Consider the following 20,305-nt stretch of genomic DNA (forward strand, 5'->3'; position numbering starts at 1 on the left):
TATTTTGTAAGAGATCCCACATCTGGGGCCTAAGCTAGGTTGAGGGCCTCCATCCTACCAACTGCATTACACACCTGTGCCTGTAAAGTCAAGGGGGCCTTGAGCAGATGCAGGAGTTCACCGGTGTGGATATATAGTTGCACGATTGGGTCCCAGATTTCCACAACAAATGCCTCTCATCACCCTTGTGCACATATATATGTGAATCACAATAGATCCTTTCTATGACATGATTATAAAACATACAGTATACATAGAAACAGGAAAATGCTGTATGTATGTGCATCTAAGGATCTAGGAAACATTTGCATTATTTGCCAAGTAGCATGTTCTATTGCTCAGTGCTGCAGAAATCCTTACCTATCCTGTTATTCAAGCCTTTACCTTCCCCTGGCATTCATCTAGTTGGTTGGGCCTCTCATTTACCATTAGGCTCTCCTAGTTAAGACTCTGGATAGGTTTTTCAGATGCTGCCTCCTCCATTTCCATTTTGAAATCTGTTTATTTTTCTTCAGCAAATATGGCTGCATTTCAAAAAGTCATTTCAGAACAAATAAAAGGGGCTAAATGTGGAGCAGCTGCTGTCAGAATTTAAACAGGAGAGTGAGTGCAAGGTGTGAATTGATTTTGGGCTGCCCTCCTCAGGGGGGTGTAGCAGTCTCACCTGGAGTTGGAAATGCATCTTTGTTCTATCCAATTGCAGCTCAGTTAAGAGTATAAGAGTGCTCCCCAGGGAGTAGGTGCTTTAGGAGCTGCTGGCTAGATAGCAGGATGGGAGTAATAAAGCAGCTAGGGACTTCTTGGGGTAGTCTAATTTGGATGTTCTGTACCTCCCTTTCTTTAGCCTGGGGGGCTCCCAGTGTCTTTAAAGATGCAGTATTAGTGGGGGACCATAGCCTAGTAGATTGTAGTTGGAAGAGTTTGCAGTTAACCCTTCCTACAAACCATCCTGAGATGATTTCCCTTCTGAGTGCTCTGGGTAAGTGAATTACGTGAAATGAGGCTGTCTCTTATCTGGCTAGAAGAAAAAGCTGGGTGAATAAGTGTAAAATGGAGGAAGCTTTATGCCTACTCCCTCCCTTTCTGCCTTTAGTGCAGTCCATTGGGTCCCCAAAGCATCTGCCCCTTGTAGAAGAGTTTGTAACTGCAAAGTGGGTGTGAAAATAAGCAACAGAAAAGCAGGTCAGCTCCTCAGCTGATGTAAATTGGTGTAATTCTGCTAAGCTCAAATGGGCTGACTTATACCAGCTGAGACTCTAGCCCATAAAGTCAAAAGGGTAGCTAGCATGTTACACTTGCTGCCCTGTGACTCCAGTGGAGACCTGCTGCAAAGAGAACTCAAGCCCACAATGCACAGGTACAAGGCTGTGGATTATCTTGGCCTATTGCTGTTGCCTTTAAGGGGTTGTACTCCATTCCCCACCTTGCAGATGTCATGGTGACTTAATACTGTTGCAGATGAAGAAGTGAGCTTTTTACCCATGAAAGCTTATGCCCAAATAAATCTGTTAGTTTTTAAGGTGCTACCAGACTCCTTGTTCAGTTTGAATACTGTTGAGGCTCTTGCTCCTAAAAGAGCATAAACCAAGCTACCTACCACTTCACACTCCTGTAGTGCTTCTGTGCTAGCTGCTTCCACAAACCTGAACTGTACTGCACTATTTCAAAGGGTATTAGCATCATGTTGGAGATGTCAGCACTGAAGAGCTGATAAGTAAAGTGACTTGCCTAAGGTAACAATTGGGGGGAGGGGTGTGTGGAGGGGCGGTGTATCCAAGCTAGCATGAGCATTAAGAAGCTCCAGATTCTTGCTCTGTACTTAATCACTAAGCCCTGGCTCTCTCCAAAGGTTTCCTGTCTGATCACAAGTGGGTGGAGTCTGGTATTCTTGGACTAGAACTGTAGCTATTCTATAGCTTATGAGTGTGCATAGGCTGGAATGCAGAAGGGCACTGAACCCTTTCTTTACTTAGAGTTAGTATTGAAGAATTTGCTCTCTGTAGGGCTACTTACTGACGCAGCCTTCTGTGAGGGGCAGTACCACTTTCTCTCCCATATTGTTCAATAATTGGGTCCAACATGTATGTATAAATCCATCCTTCCGGTTTGCTCACTGAGCAGTCATGGGTAGCTCCGCTGTTGGGATATATTTGTCCCATAGGATTCTCTATTGCCTGCTGACTCTAGCATTCCTTCCTAGATTTGGAAGGACGGCCTCATCCTCTGTCCAACTCTACATGTGGTGTCCTCATCTCTCGGAAACAGGATGGTTCAATGATTGTCACTGCTCCCTACACTGGGTGTTTCTTCGTCAAGAAGGTAGAGCCATTTCCATGTGCAAGGAATAACAAAGGGATGCACAACAGTTACCTGGAGATCCTGTCTTCTGGATATTGGAAACAGCATTTCATCTCTTTTGTGGGAGGTGGGGAAGGAGTAAGGGTTGTGGGATGGGGTGGAAGAATGTGACTGCAATCACTTCAACAATCCCAAATGGAGGATTAAACCCAAAGGCAAATCTTCCCAACTAGAGAAGGAGGGCGTTTTCTCTTAATTAATCAGTCTGCTGGTGTCTTCAAGTTAAGCTTCTCCAAGACCTAGCAACTTCCTTCTCCCACTTATGGTGCTCTGTACCATGCTATTGTCCACTCTCTAGAGACCATTGCAATCAATGAGGAAACAAGTGTGAAGTCACTGACTAGAGTTTTACTCCTCACTTGTAAAAGTTGGTGATAATGTTTTTTTTAATAAGCTTAAAACTCTCTTCAGTTGGATGAGTTTCCTTCCTACTAAGGAGCATCTCAAAAGGCAAACAAATGCCATTAGCCAACATGCATAAATCAGAAACAGGGCAACAGTCCCACTTGACTTAAATTCCACAGTATAAATGAGACTTGACTTGCACCTGAAGTCTATGGGAGGGAGCAGTGACTCTGAATTGAGCAGAGCCTGCTTGTCCTTTCCTATCTGTGGGAAAACTAGACCAATTCCATAATGGTGTGTCTGCGGCAGAAGCCAGATGAGAACTGGACCCAACATGTAAGGTGGCTCACAGCTACTCCTGAAGTAAGCAAGAGGGCTCCTCTGTCTAAAAAAAAGGTTGTATACCACAACTCTGAGCAGCTGAGTTGAAAGTTTGTGTGCTCCCCCATTTAGGTGCTTGGAGGGAGGGGGTGAGTTATCAATCACCATGAACCAACCGCTCAAAATATTCAAGGTTCTGGATTTGAACACTGACTTGGGGTCCATCTCTGGGTGAAATGTTTAGACCATCAAACTAATTGTCTAGCCTCAGCTGAGGGTATAATGCTGCTTGAGGCAACTTTAGGGACCAGCATTCACAAGTTCTACATGGTATGTCTCCCTGAGAAATGGAACATGCTTCTGGATTACTAAGCACGCTGCAGAACAAGTTCATGGTTCTAGACATACTAGGTCTGAAAGCCACTCTGCTGAGACTGGGCTTTGGTATGGTCAGTTAACAAACCATACTTCTTAAATGGGTAGGCAGTTTGTGATGGGGGAATGCCCACACTTTCCTACTCGAGATAGGACGAGGGGTGGAAAAGCTCTAATCACCTTGGTTTGGTTTCCATCCACTCTTCCTGCAGAATGGTTATTTCCTCATGACTATCAGGATTGAAGGAATAGATGACACTGGGGAAGTATCTTTCCATGAAGAAGAACTGAGATGCCCAATCCATCTGCCAGGTACAATCCTAGGTTCCAATGTCCCAGCCTGCAATTGTACAAGCTGTTCTGGGAGTGGGGAGGCAAAACTATGTACCTTAGTGTGCCAGTTCACCATGTCAGATGGTGTTGGGTGCTCTTAGAGATTCAAGTGGCTGCAGTGCCTCATATCCCTAGAATACATGGGAGGTGAGACTGATGCATAGTAAACACAGGCTGCCCCAGTGCCTAGAAGAGACACACTCTCCTATATGGTTCCAAGTGGTGGAGGGTTCGTTTGACTTTAACTAACGTTTCTCCTCTCTCCAGCTCTAGATGCTCCAATTAACAATGTGTGCACAGCTGTTCTGCGCCCAGACAGGCTGCCTTGTGCCACACCTCCGGTCTCTCAGGAAGCATGTGAAGGGAAAGGCTGCTGCTACAGCCTTGGTGACCCAGTTGCTCCATGTTACTATGGCAACACAGGTGGGTTGGAATTTAAAAAGGTACATCTTGTTCAGATTCCACTTGGACACTCCATCCTAACCAGGTGTCTAGCGTAGCTGGTACCTTCAGGGCTTGTGAGCTATCATTCTCATGAGGCTGTTCCACTGGAATTTGGCTAGCACCATCTCAATCTTTAGGGCCAGAAGAGACCATCATGATGTAGTCTGACTTCCTGCACATGGCAGGGCACAGAACCCACCCACCCCCTTAACCTCTGACTTACTGAAGTCCTCAAATCTTTAAATCAAGACTTCAAGTTACACAGAACCCATCATTTATGTTAATTTAAACCAGCAAGTGCCTGTGCCCCCATGCTGCGGACAGTTTAAAAGCTCCTAGGATCTCTGCCAAGCTGATGCAGGGAAAATTTCTTCCTGACACCCCATGGCAATCAGTTAACTGGGGGTTCTCAAACTTCATGCACAGCAACTCCCTTTTGACAATAAAAATTACTACACAACCCCAGGAGGGGGAACCGAAGCCTGAGCCCCATCACCCTGGGTATGGGGGGCCAAGGGCTTCAGCTCCTAGCAGGGGGTCTGCCACCAGAGCTGATGCCCTCTTGCTTCCCACCCTGGGTGGTGGGGCTCATGCTTCAGATTTGGCTCTGACCTAATTAAAATAGGGTTGTGACCCACTTAGTGGTTCTCAAACTGGGTCAGGGCCAGGGCCAGCTCTAACTTTTTTTTTTTTTTCTGCCCCAAGCAAAAAGCCCCATCCTGCCAAAACACCCCCTCTCCCCTCCCGCCCGGAGCCCTGCCCTGCCAAAACACACACCCAGCACCACACCACACTGCTGAACCAAAAACAACCCTCAAGCACTGCCTGCTACCCCTTACAAGGTGCTGCCCCAAGCACATGCTTGGTCAGCTGGTGCCTGGAGCCGGCTCTGGTCAGGACCCCAGAGTTGTGCCTAGCACATGTGGGTAGACTCACTAAACCAGTGGTTCTCAACCTGTGACCCATGAGCCGCTTGCAGCCCAGTCTGCCCAGAGCTGCAGCCCATGTGACCTCCTCATTGCCAAGTGGTAGTATTGTATGCAGCCCACAATGGTAAATGGGTTGAGAACCACTGCACTAAACAGACACCTGGGAAAGAATTCTCTGCAGTAACTCTAAGCCCTCCCCACCTAGTGTTCCACCTCCAACAGCTGGAGGTGGAACATCTGCAATTGCTATTAGCAAATGGATTAGGCCACAGTAGGTAGTCCTCATACCATCCCCTCCATAAACTTATCAAGCTCAGTCTTGAAGCCAGTTAGGGTTGGATTTTTCTCCCACCCCTCCTAGGCTGTCGGAAGGCTGTTCCAAATCTTCCTTCTTCTGAAAGTTGGAAACCTTTGCCTAATTCAGTCTAAACTGGTTGAACAGTTTATATCACTTATTCTTTTGCCAACATTGACCTTAACTTGTATAACTCAACTGTCTCCCCCTGCTATTTATCCCTCTGATTTATCTATAAATATTAGTCTCCCCTTGGCCTTTGTTTGCTTAGGCTAAACAAGCAAAGTTCCTTAAGTCTCCTCCCATAAGGCAGGTTTTCCATTCCTCTGGTCATCCTAGAAACCATTCTCTCTACCTGTTCCAGTTTGAATTCATCTTAAACACAGGAGACCAGAACTGCCACAGTATTCCAGATGAGGCCTCACCAGTACCTTGTATAATGGCAATAACTTCCCTCTCTACTGGAAATACCTCACTGGATGTATCCTAAGATTGCATTAGCTTTTTTCACAGCCATATCACATTGGCAGCTCATGGTTGAGCACAGGCTGACTAATACACCGGCGGGTCTCCTCCTTTGTTGCTTCCAAGTGATCAGTCCACAGCTTATAGCAAAACTTCTTTAGTCCCCATCCCCCCCCCCAACTTCTGCTTTGCACTACTAAATTAATCCAGTTTCTATTCTTCCAGTTTGAGTTTGTCCAAATCTTCTTATAGGATATTCCAGTCCTTCTCCATGTGGGCAATACCTCCCAACTTTGTCATCCACAAATTTTATTAGCACACTCCCACTTTTTGTGCCAAGGTTACTTTTGGAAGTCTTAAGACTTCCAAGCCCAAAACCAATCTTTGAAGAACTCCACTATTCACTGCCCTCTAGGCTGGCAGTTCACCTTTCAGCATAACTTGTTGTAGCTTCCCCTTTAACCAATTCCTTGAGAATCTTTTGATTCTCCATTAAATTGGAGAAGGGGATTAATTCTACATATAGAACTGTATTGAATGCTAAATTGGGGTAGCTGTCTCAAACATCCAGATCTGGTCTAATGACTTGTGTTCAAGAATCAAAACACTAAGGGTGGCACAACATAGGCACTGAAGTCCCCCACTGCAATCCACAATGTCCCCTGAGCCCTGTACAGGGCCAGCACCAGCATAACAAGCAGGTCCTGGGGAGGCCAATGAAGGGGAGGGGGGGAGGCAGCACGTTTGGCTGCAATTCAGTGGTGGGGCCGTTACTCCCTCTGGGAGCGAAGGACCTGCTGCCAAATTGCCACCGTAGAATGAAGCAGTGCTAGAGCTGCCGCCGATAGCAGCTTTTTTTTTCTTTCTGCTTGGGGCGGCAAAATCACTAGAGCTGGCCCTATAGGCACCTAATGTCACTTGGTGCCTGAGGTTTTTTCCAAAAGTAAATTCCCTAGGTGCTTGCTTCCCTCTAGGATGAGGCAGCAGTGTGCATATCCAGGTTTCCAGTGGCCAGTCTCAGACCAGAGCCCTAGAATGGTACATGAACCAGGGCAAGACAGGTATTTGGCTACTTAACTTGCCCATAGGGGGGCTGACCGGGTAGTGACTCCCCTCTGAGTGTGCCTATCAGATCAGACCCCATTAAAGTCTGGCTGGAGGTGGTGGTGCTGCCTACCTTAAGCTCTTACTCCACTGGTTAGGACTCCCCTGGAATATGGGAGAGTCAGGTTCAATTGCCCCTTCACTGCAGAGGTAGAGGATTTGAACAGGGGTTTCTGAACTTGGAGTGCTTTAGAATATCCCACTGCTCAAGGTTAATGAGGGCTCCCTCAGCACCTCTCATTAAAGCTGTTCCATTGTGTATATAACTGAAATCCAGCCTCCCTGCAGCCTGGACTTAAGTGACTATCTCCTGAGAAGAGGGCAGGGCTTAGCAAATCCACACTGCCATGGGTTAGCCTAGGCTGCTCCTTGCCTAGCATGCTTGTTGTTGTGGATTGCATTCTTAGGTGTCTAGCTATCTTCAGCCTCCATATAGGGAGCCAAAGCACCTAGCTTGGCTTTGTGAATCCGTTTCGGTGGTGTAGGCTTTTTCTAGGCTCCTGAATGTTTGATGCCAGGAAATTCAGCACTGCAATATCCAAGTCCAGTTGTGAATTCCACAACCCTAAAAGCAACCATTGTAAACTTGGTGGTTCTCAGTAAGCTTCTAAACTGATGTAGAAGAACATCCCATATTTCAGAAAATGAACTGATTCTAGATGAAATGCTAGGTCTCTTGCAAGCAAACACCATCAGAGGGCAGGGCTGGCGCAACCCATTAGGTGACCTAGGCAGTCGCCTAGGGCGCTAACATTTCAGGGGCAGCAACCACAGCAGCCGGATCTTCAGCCGCCCCAGTCAGTGGTATTTCGGGGGCAGGACCTTCCACTGCCTAGGGCAGCAAAAAAGCTGGCAGCGCTCCTGTCAGAGGGCATAGAGCTGTCCTTTCTCCACACCTAAAGTCTCAGACCATAATCCGTGCTTTGACTTTCATAACCTTTGCTGCTGGTGAACTTTCCCAATTAACTTTGGAGGGCCTGACTGAGTGGCCTAACACCTAGCAGGCATTCCTTGATAGCTTGCTGCCTTGGCTACACTCGGAACTGCACAGTGCTGCTGTGACAGCGCTGTGAAGTGTGAGTGTAGCTGCACTGCCAGCTGTATGTACTCCACCTCTCTGAGGGGGTGTAGCTTGCAGTGCTGTGAGGGAGCATGCAGCGCTGCAGGCTCTGATTACACTGGTGCTTTACAGCGCTGTACTTGCTGCACTCGGGGGTGTTTTCACACCCCTGAGCACAGCAAGTTGCAGTGCTGTACAGTACCAGTGTAGCCAAGGCCTTAAACTACCTCCAGAGCTGTCCCTAAACATTGTGGTGCCCTATGCAGCCCCCTGTGGAGGAGGACAGGAGGCTCCCCCCAGGTCTCCATGGAGGGGCATCCTCAGGCCTCTGCAGGGGCTCTGTGCCCAAGGTCTGGGGGGGGGGGGCAGGAGGAAACCACCCCAGCATGAGCTGGCAGAGTGGAGCGGGCTGGGTCATTCCACTTCCTGCTGTCTGGTGATTGCAGGGCAGGCTTGACGCTACACTTCCAAGGGAGCAGAGTGGCCCAGCCTGTTCCACTCTGCTCCCCTGGCTCCTGGAATTGGGGTGGGTGTGTGTGTGTGTGTGGGGGGGGGGGGGGCGGGAGCACAAGTAGGCTGCACAGCTGGGAGCCAGCAGAGTGGGCTGGTGCCAAGTCACTCCACTTCCTGCCACCTGGTGAGTGCAGGCGTGCCAGACCCCTGCTGCAGTCCCCCAGGGTGTAGCTCAGGGGAAGGGGTGGAGTGGGGGCAGAGCAGGGGCAGCTTTTCTGGCCAGCTCAGCTGGCCAGGGGATCCAGCGGGAGCAGCATGCAGCTGCATAGGGCACCAGGAAATTTGGGGCAATTTGGTACCCCAAATTTCTTGGTGCCCTATGCAGCTGCATAGTTTGCATATGGATAAGGACTGCCTCTACACAGCCAGGGTCAGGCTTATAAATGTCAGATCATAACCCAGTGAGACTTCCTTGTCTAAAACTCCTGGCTGGCTCCATCCCCTCATGGGAAGGATTAATTTAATCTCATCACTAATGAAACGTTGGGAAGGGCTAGAAATGATAGCATTGGAGCTGGCCTTGGTAACTTTGGGTGGATCAGCAAAACTGTTCCCCTCCTCCCAAAGTAAACCTGCCATCACACCACTGTGCACTAGGCATGCCTGTAGGTGTCACATGACTAACACGATGACACTAATACAAAAATCCAAGGTGAGAGAGTTTGGTGCATATCTTCCACAGGCCTCAGTTAAAACTGGTGGCCCATTGAGGGAAGTGTACAACTGCATAAGAGAACCAAACCCTGCTTTGAAGAGCTGTGTGGGGACCATCATACTTATTCTCCCAATACCAACTGCAGAAATAGAGGCCATTGTTTGTTGACCAGCTTGCATCCTTTCCCAACTGAAAGGGGTCAATATTTCAAGAGCCAAGACTCTCCCTCTACATTTTTGGGCACCATCTGTTTTGGGAAAGCTAAGGCTGGCTCTGCTTGGTACTACAGAGAACAAATCTGTTTGACGAGAGGCTTGCTGAGGGACAAGATGGCAGCATTTGCAGTATGGTATCTAACCAAGCCTTTCTGCTGCTTGTCTTTCAGTGACAGCACAGTGTACAACTGATGGCCAGTTCTCCATAGCAGTCTCTAGAGATGTGACTTTGCCACCACTGATCCTGGACTCTATACATCTGGTCAGTGGGCATGGCAGCAGCTGTATCCCTGTGGCCAAGAGTAATACTTTTGTCCTGTATAGATTCCCACTCTCTGCTTGTGGAACCACTTTCCAGGTAAGAGGCCAGCAGGAAAGGGAGATGCTCTTCCCTGACCACCATGACATCTCCTCTCTGCTGGGTGGTGGTCTTTGCTGCTTGTCAGGATCTGAGTGGGATAAACTAGTTTCTTTCATCAAGAGCTTGTAAGGCTATTTGAAATTCAGGTAGGAAAAGAGTGAAAAGGTGGATACCTAGGAAGGAGTGTAGAGGTGAATGAGAAGTAGCTACTTCTCTGAGAATGAAAGGGAATGGCTCTGCTTTGCTTTCCCTCATACTGAACATCTAGGAGCAAATCACCCCTTGTCTCTGTGGCTCAGGCTGCTCTCGCCACTAACTGGCATCTCTGTTGCTTTAGGCAAGAGCCAAAAGGCAGAGCTAGATACTCAAGAATTCCAAGTTTGTCCCATTTGGGACAATACCCCTCAAGTCCTTGCAATGATTAATGCTAATCCTCTTCTGTACAGGGAGCTGGAGACCAAGGTGTGTATGAGAATCAGCTTGTGGCAGACAGGGATGTGAGAAGCTGGAGCACTGGGTCAGTCACCCGGGACAGCACATTCAGGTACTTATGCCCGTTAAGCTCTGGGGAGGCCTGTATGGGAAGGATGTTGTAGATTCTTCTGCCCCTCTGGTGATGTACAGAGTACTGCTAACCTAACAAGACTCTGCTAATATTGTTCTGAAGGGCAGAAATCTGCAGGTGGAATGGATCTCTCAGCCTGCATGTTTAGGAAGGGACTTCCTAGCCACAACACTCCCATCTGCAGAGAGCTACTACTAATCCCCTGGATACAGGGTGCAGGGGAACCCCATATGGACAGTCTTTACAATTCAGCTCAAACTCTTCCCAAGTGACAAGCTTAACAGAAGCTACTTTTGGACAGGAATAAGTGTCAATGGAGGGAATACCAATATAACTAGACTGGTGTAAATAATGCTTGGAGTTGCATCAAACCTTTGTGTATAGAGTCTGCCTTAGGCAGACTATGGGGGATGGAGATATGGGGAGAGGTGGGAGGAACAGGACCTACACCCTAGTGTGGGCACAGCTGCCTGGCTGCTGGGATGGGCTTGGGATGACCAAGTAGCCTGCCTCACCTGACAGGATGACTAAAACTATGGCGGGGAGGAGGGACTAGGACTTGCAAACCTTCCCACATCTCCTCCTGATGCATTTGATCTCACTTGTAGCTGTAACTCTTCTACCTTAGAGGAGACTCCTGAAATTGCTTGTGAACCTTTTTCTTATATATGACTAGTTGATGATGATCTAGTGTGAGCCTGATGGTCAGGTGATTGCCTCATGGGGACAGGGATGTGCAGGGCAGCTAGTGCAGCATGGGACTAGCTGGCTAAGGGGAATAGAACACTCACTTGACTCTTCCTGTGCACACCAGGCTCCATGTCAGCTGCAGCTACTCCACTGGGGACTTCCTCCCACTCAACGTGCAAGTCTTCACCTTGCCGCCACCACCTCCTCCAGCCACTCAGTATGGCCCCCTCACTCTGGAGCTGAGGATTGCCACAGGTAATGGGGACATCAACCTTAGAGGCTAAAATGCTTGGGCCCACCATGCCTGGGTACTCTTCCTGGAGAACTTATTGCCAACAACCAGCTTTGAGAACTTTGTTTTCCTGCCCCCACCTCCATGTCATAGGAGATTGGTGGTGACTCCTACAGGGAGCTGCTGCTGTCTCAAGTCTTAAAGCCCTGAAGTGGCAACACTAAGTACATAGAGCAGGGAGATGCAGGTCCAAGGTAACGTTACTACCAATTTTCCCAGGGCCTGAAGATCACAACTATACCAGTTCTTTGGATAACCTGATGTCCAAGTGCTTGCAACTCACAGAGGAATTTGCAATAGCAGGTGCTTTCTCTTTACTGACTGTAAAATGTCCTCTCTTCCTCAGTTTACTGGAGTTCTTGCCCTTATGGAAAAATATTCCATAGCTATCTACTACTGAGGCATCTAGTGTTACTGTCAGACAGGATTCTGGATTAGTTTGAGCACTGGTCTGATCTGAAATTGCAATTCCTGTGCAAAGCTCCCCATATCTGAGTGTTTGTAGAATCACAACTTACCACAGTGGACCCTAAAGAGACAGAATTCTCCATTCTGTCCTGATGCTCTCGCTCTCACTTAACAGACTGTAACTCTCTTGCCCTACAGACCAACAGTATAGTAGATACTATGTCAACAGTGACTATCCTGTGGTGAAACTTCTGCGGGATCCAGTCTACATGGAGGTCCGAATCCTGCAAAGAACAGACCCAAACCTAGTTTTGGTTCTGCACCAATGCTGGGCCACCCCAAGCACTAATCCCATGCAGCAGCCACAGTGGCCTATTCTGGTGGATGGGTAAGTGACTGGTTCAAGAAATGTATGGGGTTGTGGAAGGCTAATAGTGGGCTCCCATCTCACTGCAGCCTCTTTCTCAGGTGTCCATACACAGGTGACAACTACCAAACAGAGCTTATCCCTGTGGGAGCTGCTTCAGGGCTGCAATTTCCATCACACTACCAGCACTTCATCATCAGCACTTTTACCTTTGTGGATTTTGCCTCCCAGAAGGCACTTAGTGGACCGGTAAGCATCATGTAGTTCAAAGTGCCTTGTTTCAGAGCCTGCATAAGGCTTGTTGGTCATGCTTGGAAAGACCCCCATACTGAAGTTAAAACATGGTAGATTAAACATGATTCTATTACCCCCTCCCCCCAATAACACTACAGAATTATGATTTAGGAAGGCTTCCTGACTGGTCTTTCAGCATTAGTCTTGGGTCCTGCACCTCCTTCTCAGCACTGCAAGGTCTACCAAGCTCTGAACAGAAATTCTAAGTGGCTGTGGTGGCTTCTAACTATCCAGATGTCCTAATCAGCAACAAGCTGAGACTGCTAGTTTAGCAGCCAGTCTCCTTCACTCCAGACACTGAACTATTATTTGGATCCAGATACCTTGCTGTTCCAACCCCTCTAATGTTAAATATTTAGAACAGTCTTTACTTCCCCCACCCCTTCAGTAGGTTCTGCCTCTCCTAGGGGAGATTTGACTGCTTACTTTGCAGAGCATTAATTTATGGGTACTAGCTAAAAGTTCAGCTAGAGGTTTTCTTCAGTCTCCCTCTGCATCTTCTCTTACAGGTCTACTTTCACTGTAGTGCTTCAGCCTGTGTTCCATCTGCAATGGAATCCTGCATCGCTCACTGCCCCAAGACACGAGGTAAGAGCTATATGCCTAACTTCAGGATAAGTCCAGAGGCACCATGCTTGCACAACCATCTCTGAGGCTGGAGGGCTTCAAAGGTCTTGTGCCTTTATTTCCCAAGGTCATACTTTGTGGGCTGGAAATTGCTCTTAATTGAGCAACATGGCTTTTCCCTTTCCCCTAGTGAGAGGGAAAGACCCTTCTGGGTCCAAGGAGAGATGCTGAGGTAACTTCCTTGGAAGGAAGGGGTATCTATGGGTACTCTCAGGAGTATAAATGATCTCCCTCCCTCCAAAGTGAGAAGCTTCAGGAGAGGTTAAGGCTAAATGTGACACAGGTCACTTAATGCCAACACTTTTGGCATTGCACTCTAAAAGGCTCCCTGCCCTGGAGATACAAAACAATACACAAGAAGAGCTAGTTGGCAATGAGGAATACTTGGAGGCTCATTCTTGGTATTGCAGTGATGGGTTTTGAGGATGACTGAGTAATGGTCTGAACAAACACTGGAAGCCATGCCCTAGATATGGGCAGCATGGAAAACCTGCATAAGGTGAGGGGACCAGATGGGAGAGGCAAGGCCTGAGACCTAGAGTAGGATGGAGGTGTACAAGGTCTTGCTAACAAGGGTGAAAATCACCGCACTCTCTCGGCTACAAACGCCTCCTTGTCTCCAAACAGCAAGAAGAACGCCTGAGAAGCAGGCCTCAGAAAATGCTCCAAGGAAGTTGGTGACCACAGAAGGACCTGTGGACTTCCAGAACACTGAAGCAGATCAGACCCTTGGACAGAAAGGTAGTAAATGGAGGAGGTGCTGGTTGTCCCAGCTTATTCAATGGTTCTACTGTAGTGCTACACATGCTAAAATTGGGGCATGACTTTGGGGATGAGTTGAGGATGTCCAGATGTGTGGAAATTGTGGCACTAAAACAGTTATGCTCCTTCCCTTTAGGGACCCAATTACTGGACCTCCCATGCTTACTGCAGGCTTTTAATTGTAATGAACCTGCTCAACATCCAACTTGGAAGACCAGTGCTGTAGGGGAAAACTAGGACCTGGATTCTACTGTTTAGAACTGTTTTATGACTCCTAGAGTAGAACAAAAGCCTGAGTGTCAATGACAAACCCTGATGTCTCTTCATGGAACAACCAGTCTAGGGTTTGGGGTTCACCAATGGAGTATTGGCCTCCTGAGTAACAACTTTCCATTCCTTTCTACTAATGCTCAGACTGCCTGCAATTTCATAGAATCCTAGATTATGGTTGGAAGAGACCTCAGGTCATCTAGTCCAACCCCCTGCTCAAAGCAGGACCAGCCCAACTAAATCACTTAGTTCCATTTCTCCTGTGGTTTATGGATGCAAGGTAGTGAGGCACTTCAGAAGCCTGCATCTGCTAGGGACTCACACTACATGAGAGCAAGGGTTGAATCCCTTCCCTATAGCACAAAGGGAAGGAACTGGTGGCCTTAAATCTGAGGGTCCGCAAGCCCTTCCTTGGGTGGGACTAGCAACTGGGGCAATGTCTGTTAAAACTCCGCTTTGGGGGAGTTGGGAGCAGTGCAATAGTTAAGGAGCTTACAAGCTGATCTCTACAGCGTTAAGTTAGCACCCTTCTGTCTTGTAATTTACCTAGCATTAATGCCTCTTCCACCTTCTAGATTCTACTGGCTATAGGTACAGATTAAACTAACTTCAATACTGAACCCAGGCACTTCCAGCAATGGAAATAGAGCAGGAACCTAGTCACCATTTGGTGGATAAACTAACCCTTTTGGTGGTGGATTATTCATAGAGATCACCTTTGCCCAAACTATTACTTGGCCATCCTCTCTTCTCACAGGTTCCCAATGGACTGGAGGCCCCCTGTCCCAGGAATGGGAGCGAGTGACAGTGGTTGTAGTAGGAGCTGGCGCTATTGCTCTGATTTTCATTGGAGTAAAGTATTGGCAAAGACAAACACTTAAACAAAAGAATATAACCCCTGAATAAAAGTATATGAAAGAATTGTGGCTTGGATCTGGCTCTTACTGGGGGGAGAAAGAGGGTCCTTCATGTTTGGCCCTGTTGTAAGGGATACCTGTAACTTCATGCAAAAGTGCTGGTCTCTTTCCAGTGAATTGTGGACTCTGTACTAGTGCCCAACTCTTCATGGGTGTGGTTAGGGAGCAGCATGCTACATTGTCAGTACTTCCTAGCCTTAAGACCTGCCTACTCGGGGCTTTCAAACCTCTGCAGGGATATAGAGCAAAATAAACATGTCTCCCTCTGTGGCAGGCAGAATGGAACTATCCAAGGTGACACCTTGACATACTTCATGTCTTACCTGCAACAAGAAATCTCATACTTTCAAAGAGTTCTCATCTTATCCCTACACTAAAGGGTTTTTGTTTTTGTTCTCCCTCTTCTCCACCCACCCCCCCATGCTTGACTTGAACTAAATTGCTGTCAGACTTCTTGGATTCCTCAAGTAAATAGTGAGCTTTCTACACCCTAACTGAAAGGACAACTAGCCCCCTCTTCACCCAGGTATCCCTGCAGGAAAAGCCAGTCCTGCTGTCCCAGGACTTGTTAGAAGGGGGCTGTGCAAGCTCAGGCCTGGAGAACTTCCATGGTCCTGTAATATCAAAGTGAGAGAAGCAGCCTGGGTCCGTGCTCCACTTCCTCCATGCATGCACTCTATAGGGGTAACCATGCAGTGTGGGGGAGGAAAGCTTGGTGCTCTTAATTAGTACCAGCTTCTCAGCTTTGGTGTAACGGCACCTTTAACCACCAGCCTCTTCTCATGGGTGTTTTGGGTTTGTAGCCTTCACTTCTCAGGGCAGGGGTTTTAGGCTGTAGATCACTGAGCCTCAGCATTCCAGTCTAGCTAAAGGCTGCTATCTGTACTCTGCTTTTTCTAGAGGGGCTCTGAGCAGTGTCTTGTCAGCAGCTACAAGTTACCACATTGCGCACTCTCAGTACAGGTGTTTTTATTTACTATAAAAAGCATACAATGCTATGTTTAGTATGGCATAGGTCACTCTGGGTATAAGAATGATCAATCAGTCCTATGGGTCCCTAGTAAGTACAAGCCCAGTGGGAGGGCCCGAGGCCCAAAAGCCCTGTCCATTTGTTGAATCAAGAGGAAGATGCTGCATCTATATAAAGTCAGACTTCATAAGCCTAAATTCTTTGTCGTCCAGCCTCTTGAATGTAAGTAAAACAAGTTCCTCCCTCTTACCAAGTCTCTGAAGACTCCCCACCATAGGGGATCAGCATAGCCAGACTTCTGCATTTTCATCCCCTGGTGATTCCAGGACCACAAAATACACAGGCTATATTGTTACAAAGGGCTGTACATATTCTCCAAGTTTTCAGTGGGACCACCCCAAGATAAGGGTGTGCCTGTGTTTATCATATCCGTCACTGTGGCTAGTCTAGTCAGCCTGCTATAACCTGTTGATGGTGTTGCCTGACTTTCTGAATAGAAGTAAAGCACTTTTCTCCCCAGGGCTAGAAGTTCAGAGTAGGAAAGAGAATAAGGAATAGTAATGACCAAAGATCAACCCATTATCTCACCAAAATGAGATGCTGTCTGCAGCTGATCAGGCAGATCTTCATTTTATCCTTGGCTGGCTTAAGCATTGATGTAGCTAATAACGCTGACCCCCAAGATTAGCCTTCAGTCTAATGATGCTAATGCTATTGAGGAGTTAACTTTACTCCAATAGTATTAGAAGGGTTTTAGACTAAAATGCTACTGCAATTATTGACTTCTAGTATGACTCAAAGTGTGACAATCATATTTAAAACTAGCTCTTGTGGTTCATTTTCAGAGTGAAAGGGGAGGTCCTAGAGACTTGAATCACAGCCTTCAGGACACTTTACTGCTTGCCTCTTCCAGCTCCTGATTAGGCTGAGAACTTATAGCCTCTGACCTCTAAATTGCCTCTATATATGCCAAAATCCCCAGGCACTGGTGCTATTGTTGGTTTTAGACTTTTAAGCATCTTCAGCTGTTTGTCACCTAAATGCAGAGTTACATTAAGACAGACTGATGCTCGTAGTTCAGAGTTAAGGCTTTCTGTTCCTTGTCTGCATTTAAATTCTCCACAAAGAGCTAGAGAGAGGTGCTACAGCTACACATGGGCAAATTTATGCTAATAAACAACATGGACTTGGAAAGAGCTAATGACTTGAGCTAAGACACCTGCCATTGCTCTAGCAGAAGAATTAAACTAGTACAGTAATACACAGGCTGGATAACCTCAGACCCTGCTAACCCTAGCCAATGAGACACTGGAGACCTATCAAAGGCAACTAAAGGGACACATAAGCCAGTGTAGAGGTGCAGTTAAAGAAAAGGCAGGTTTTCTCTTCTCTTCCCCCTCCCCCCCAAACTAAAAGATTGGGTACAGTTTCCTATCTCTTCAGCTGGGCTCTGACTGTGTTTGCTCTTAGTTATCTGTCTAAAGGATGTGTGTGCTAGGAGTTTCAGGCTCTATTCCTGCCTCTACTCTGCATTACCATGATCTGCTCTGTCTCAACCTACCCCTCTGTAAAGAACAAAGAGCATATAGTCTTGCAGTAGCCCAAGTCTATTAATGTTGGATGGAAGGTTCTATCAGTGGCAGTCCCTGAGTTGCTGAACTTTTAAGTTGGAGCAAAGCACAGAGCCTCTTTGCAACTGGCCAGCCCAGGAGAGAGGGCAATACTAGCACCTTTGTTCCCTCTGTCTCTAATAATTGTCTGACAGCACAATGCAATAGTCCAATAGAGCTCACTACCACTGGAGAAAAAGGGGCCTGTCTTTCTGCTGAATACAGTCTGGTTAACAAGTAAACAGCTGTTGCTTCACAAGCTCTGAAGCATATGTGGTGCTCATGCTGCACCATGTGAATAGATCATCTGCAGGTGGTTAAGGACATCTCCTAGGGAGATAATCCATTATTATTTTTTTAACACTAGTACCCCAGGGCTTTTCACGTCGTTACACCATTTGGGTCTAGGTATACCTTACACAGTAAAGAGAGCAGCTTTGAACTGCTGATGTGGTACGGCACAAATAGAAGCACTAGGGACACAAATGTCCATACTTGTACTGTGGCTGAATAGCTCATTATGCACATAACTGTCATCTCAGTGCCATTAATATGGAACAGCCAGTTCATAGCTGGACAGACTAAATTATAATCCTGATGTAAGAAGTGACTCTAGTAGCATATAGTGTTGGCTGCTGCTTCCAGATGCTGCCATCTTACATTTCATATCCTACTGCTACCATACAGGGTGACTCCTACTTGAGACACCTACCATAGCTTCAACTAGCTCCTCCAGGCCCAGACCCAGGCCCCCTTTCTAGTCAGTGTGTGACACCATCTTCCCTGCTCTGAGCATAGCCATTATTTTATGGGGGGTGGGAGGAGGAGCAAACTACCTAATTGACTAAAGCCACAGGGTGGTCATTGGCTAGCAGTCACACAGTCATGCTGTGACTGCAGCATGGGGCACTGCAGCACAAGATACGTACTCTTCACACTTATAGCCACAATGTTCAGTCACTTATCTGACTGCCTGAGGACCTTTTGGTGCTTTCCAATATGGCATTCAACTACCTATGGGGATGCCTGGCTGCATTCTAATGTAATTGCTGAAATCTCCAATAAGTAGTTTGAGAGTAGCCCTAGTAAGATGTTGAAAAAGGCACCTGGGCATTCAGTTAACATCAGCTGGTCGGCGACAAGCTGTAGGAGATGATCAGTCAGGCGGTAGCTGTGATGCAAAATATCCATTCGGGGGCAGGTGAAAACTTGTCTAATGACATTGTATTAGGAGCTGCTGCCTTTTTATACAGGGTAAAATATACTTGAAAAACTCTAAAAATTAATTTTTGGTCCAGGAATATTTTGAGATCCTCAGCTGGCAGCAGCTAAGGAAGGGCAAAACACTTTACAAACATTAATGGATTAAGCCTCACAATCTGAGTCATCCTATCCCCACTTTACAGATGAGGAAACTGAGGCACAGAGGTGAAATGGCTTATCCACCGTTGCACAGCCAGCCCCAGCTTTGTCACTGAATGGAACTGAAGACTCCTGACTCCCAGTCACCTGCTGTAACCACTAGTCATGGTGCCTTATTTGTTCATATTTATTCAATGGATTTGCAAAAGCTCCACAGTCAATTACCAGAATTAATTATCTGATGGCTGTGATGCTGTTAGCAGGATCGATTCCATCTCAGGGATATAGGTTTGGTATCTCAAAAGATAGCTTTTTGCACCATTTTGAGTGTTAATCAGTAGAATTTTAAAGGCATAAATAATTGCATGAATTACTTCTGTTCTCACAGTTACCTACACCAACACAGTGATGAGCTGTTCAGTGCTGTCCTGAAACCAAACTAAGTTTAAAAACTACATCCATGGTGTAACTCCAGCCAAGTCATTGGTATTATACCAGCAATGAATTTAACTCTTGGGGGCTTATAAGAACTGTATATTTTAATTTTTTTTAATTGAGAATCTCTAGTGCTAATGAATGTTTTAACTATCTTGACTGTCCTGGAGTCTTCTGATTAGATCAGGAACTAGAGTGGCTTTCAAACTTTTTGTATTGGTGACCCCTTTCACATAGCAAGCCTCTGAGTGTGACCCCTCCCCCCTTATAAGTTAAATATGGGAGTGGGAGTAATTTAATGTAATGGGGGCTCAGGGCTGTCAGTCCCACAGAGCTGACAGCTTTTGACCCCCATGTAACTACCTTGTGACCACCAGTTTGAGAACCCCTAGATATTCCTGCTGGGGCCAGTAAAGAGCTTTTGCAGGGTGATTTGGACAAGCAGTCCACTGGACCAATGACATGCCAAGCTGCACATCATCCCACCAGCAAGTGAGCTGGGGCGGGGGCAGCCTGACTTTGCACAGAGAATTAGATTTTGGAAGAGGGTGAGAGCACAACTCAGGGAGTTTTTGCACTGCTCTGAGCTCTGCTGCACAAATCAGACATCTCCACCACCCACAGAGACAGATGTGATCTGGCATTAGCTGCTGAGAGCCAGGCAAGACCGTAGGAAGATTATGGACCTATGTGCCCAGTTGAAGTCAAGAGAGGACCCTGCATCCAGGGGGGAAGAACAAGAAAGGTAATTTATTTAAGCTGGCCACTGCTGCAGTGATGCAACACTATGTCATGGGCCACACAGCGTCAGACAGGCCATCCATGTTAGGAAGGTACCAGGGAGGGATCTGGTGTTTGGAGGAGTTTGAGTGTATGGAGAGGTGGGGAATTGGTTTATCAATCAATGTTTATTACTAAACCTTAACTCCTTCCTTCCTCAGATCCTATTTTTCCTTTTCACAG

At 47.0% G+C, this 20,305-nt stretch overlaps 1 protein-coding gene across 1 annotated transcript; it reads left to right on the top strand.

Annotated features, from left to right (window-relative positions):
• Nucleotides 1-730: 730 nt before the first annotated feature.
• Nucleotides 731-14,976, top strand: LOC101954032 (zona pellucida sperm-binding protein 4-like). The gene is made up of 12 exons (XM_024107363.3): nucleotides 731-979; nucleotides 2,201-2,319; nucleotides 3,612-3,711; nucleotides 4,000-4,155; nucleotides 9,583-9,770; nucleotides 10,220-10,317; nucleotides 11,153-11,283; nucleotides 11,927-12,116; nucleotides 12,197-12,344; nucleotides 12,899-12,977; nucleotides 13,644-13,757; nucleotides 14,806-14,976. The coding sequence occupies exons 1-12, from the start codon at nucleotides 772-774 to the stop codon at nucleotides 14,952-14,954; spliced, it is 1,680 nt and encodes a 559-aa protein (XP_023963131.3). The 5' UTR covers nucleotides 731-771; the 3' UTR covers nucleotides 14,955-14,976.
• Nucleotides 14,977-20,305: the final 5,329 nt, after the last annotated feature.

The sequence above is a fragment of the Chrysemys picta genome, chromosome 1 (genome assembly GCF_011386835.1).
Source record: "Chrysemys picta bellii isolate R12L10 chromosome 1, ASM1138683v2, whole genome shotgun sequence".
Lineage (NCBI taxonomy): Eukaryota > Metazoa > Chordata > Testudines > Emydidae > Chrysemys > Chrysemys picta.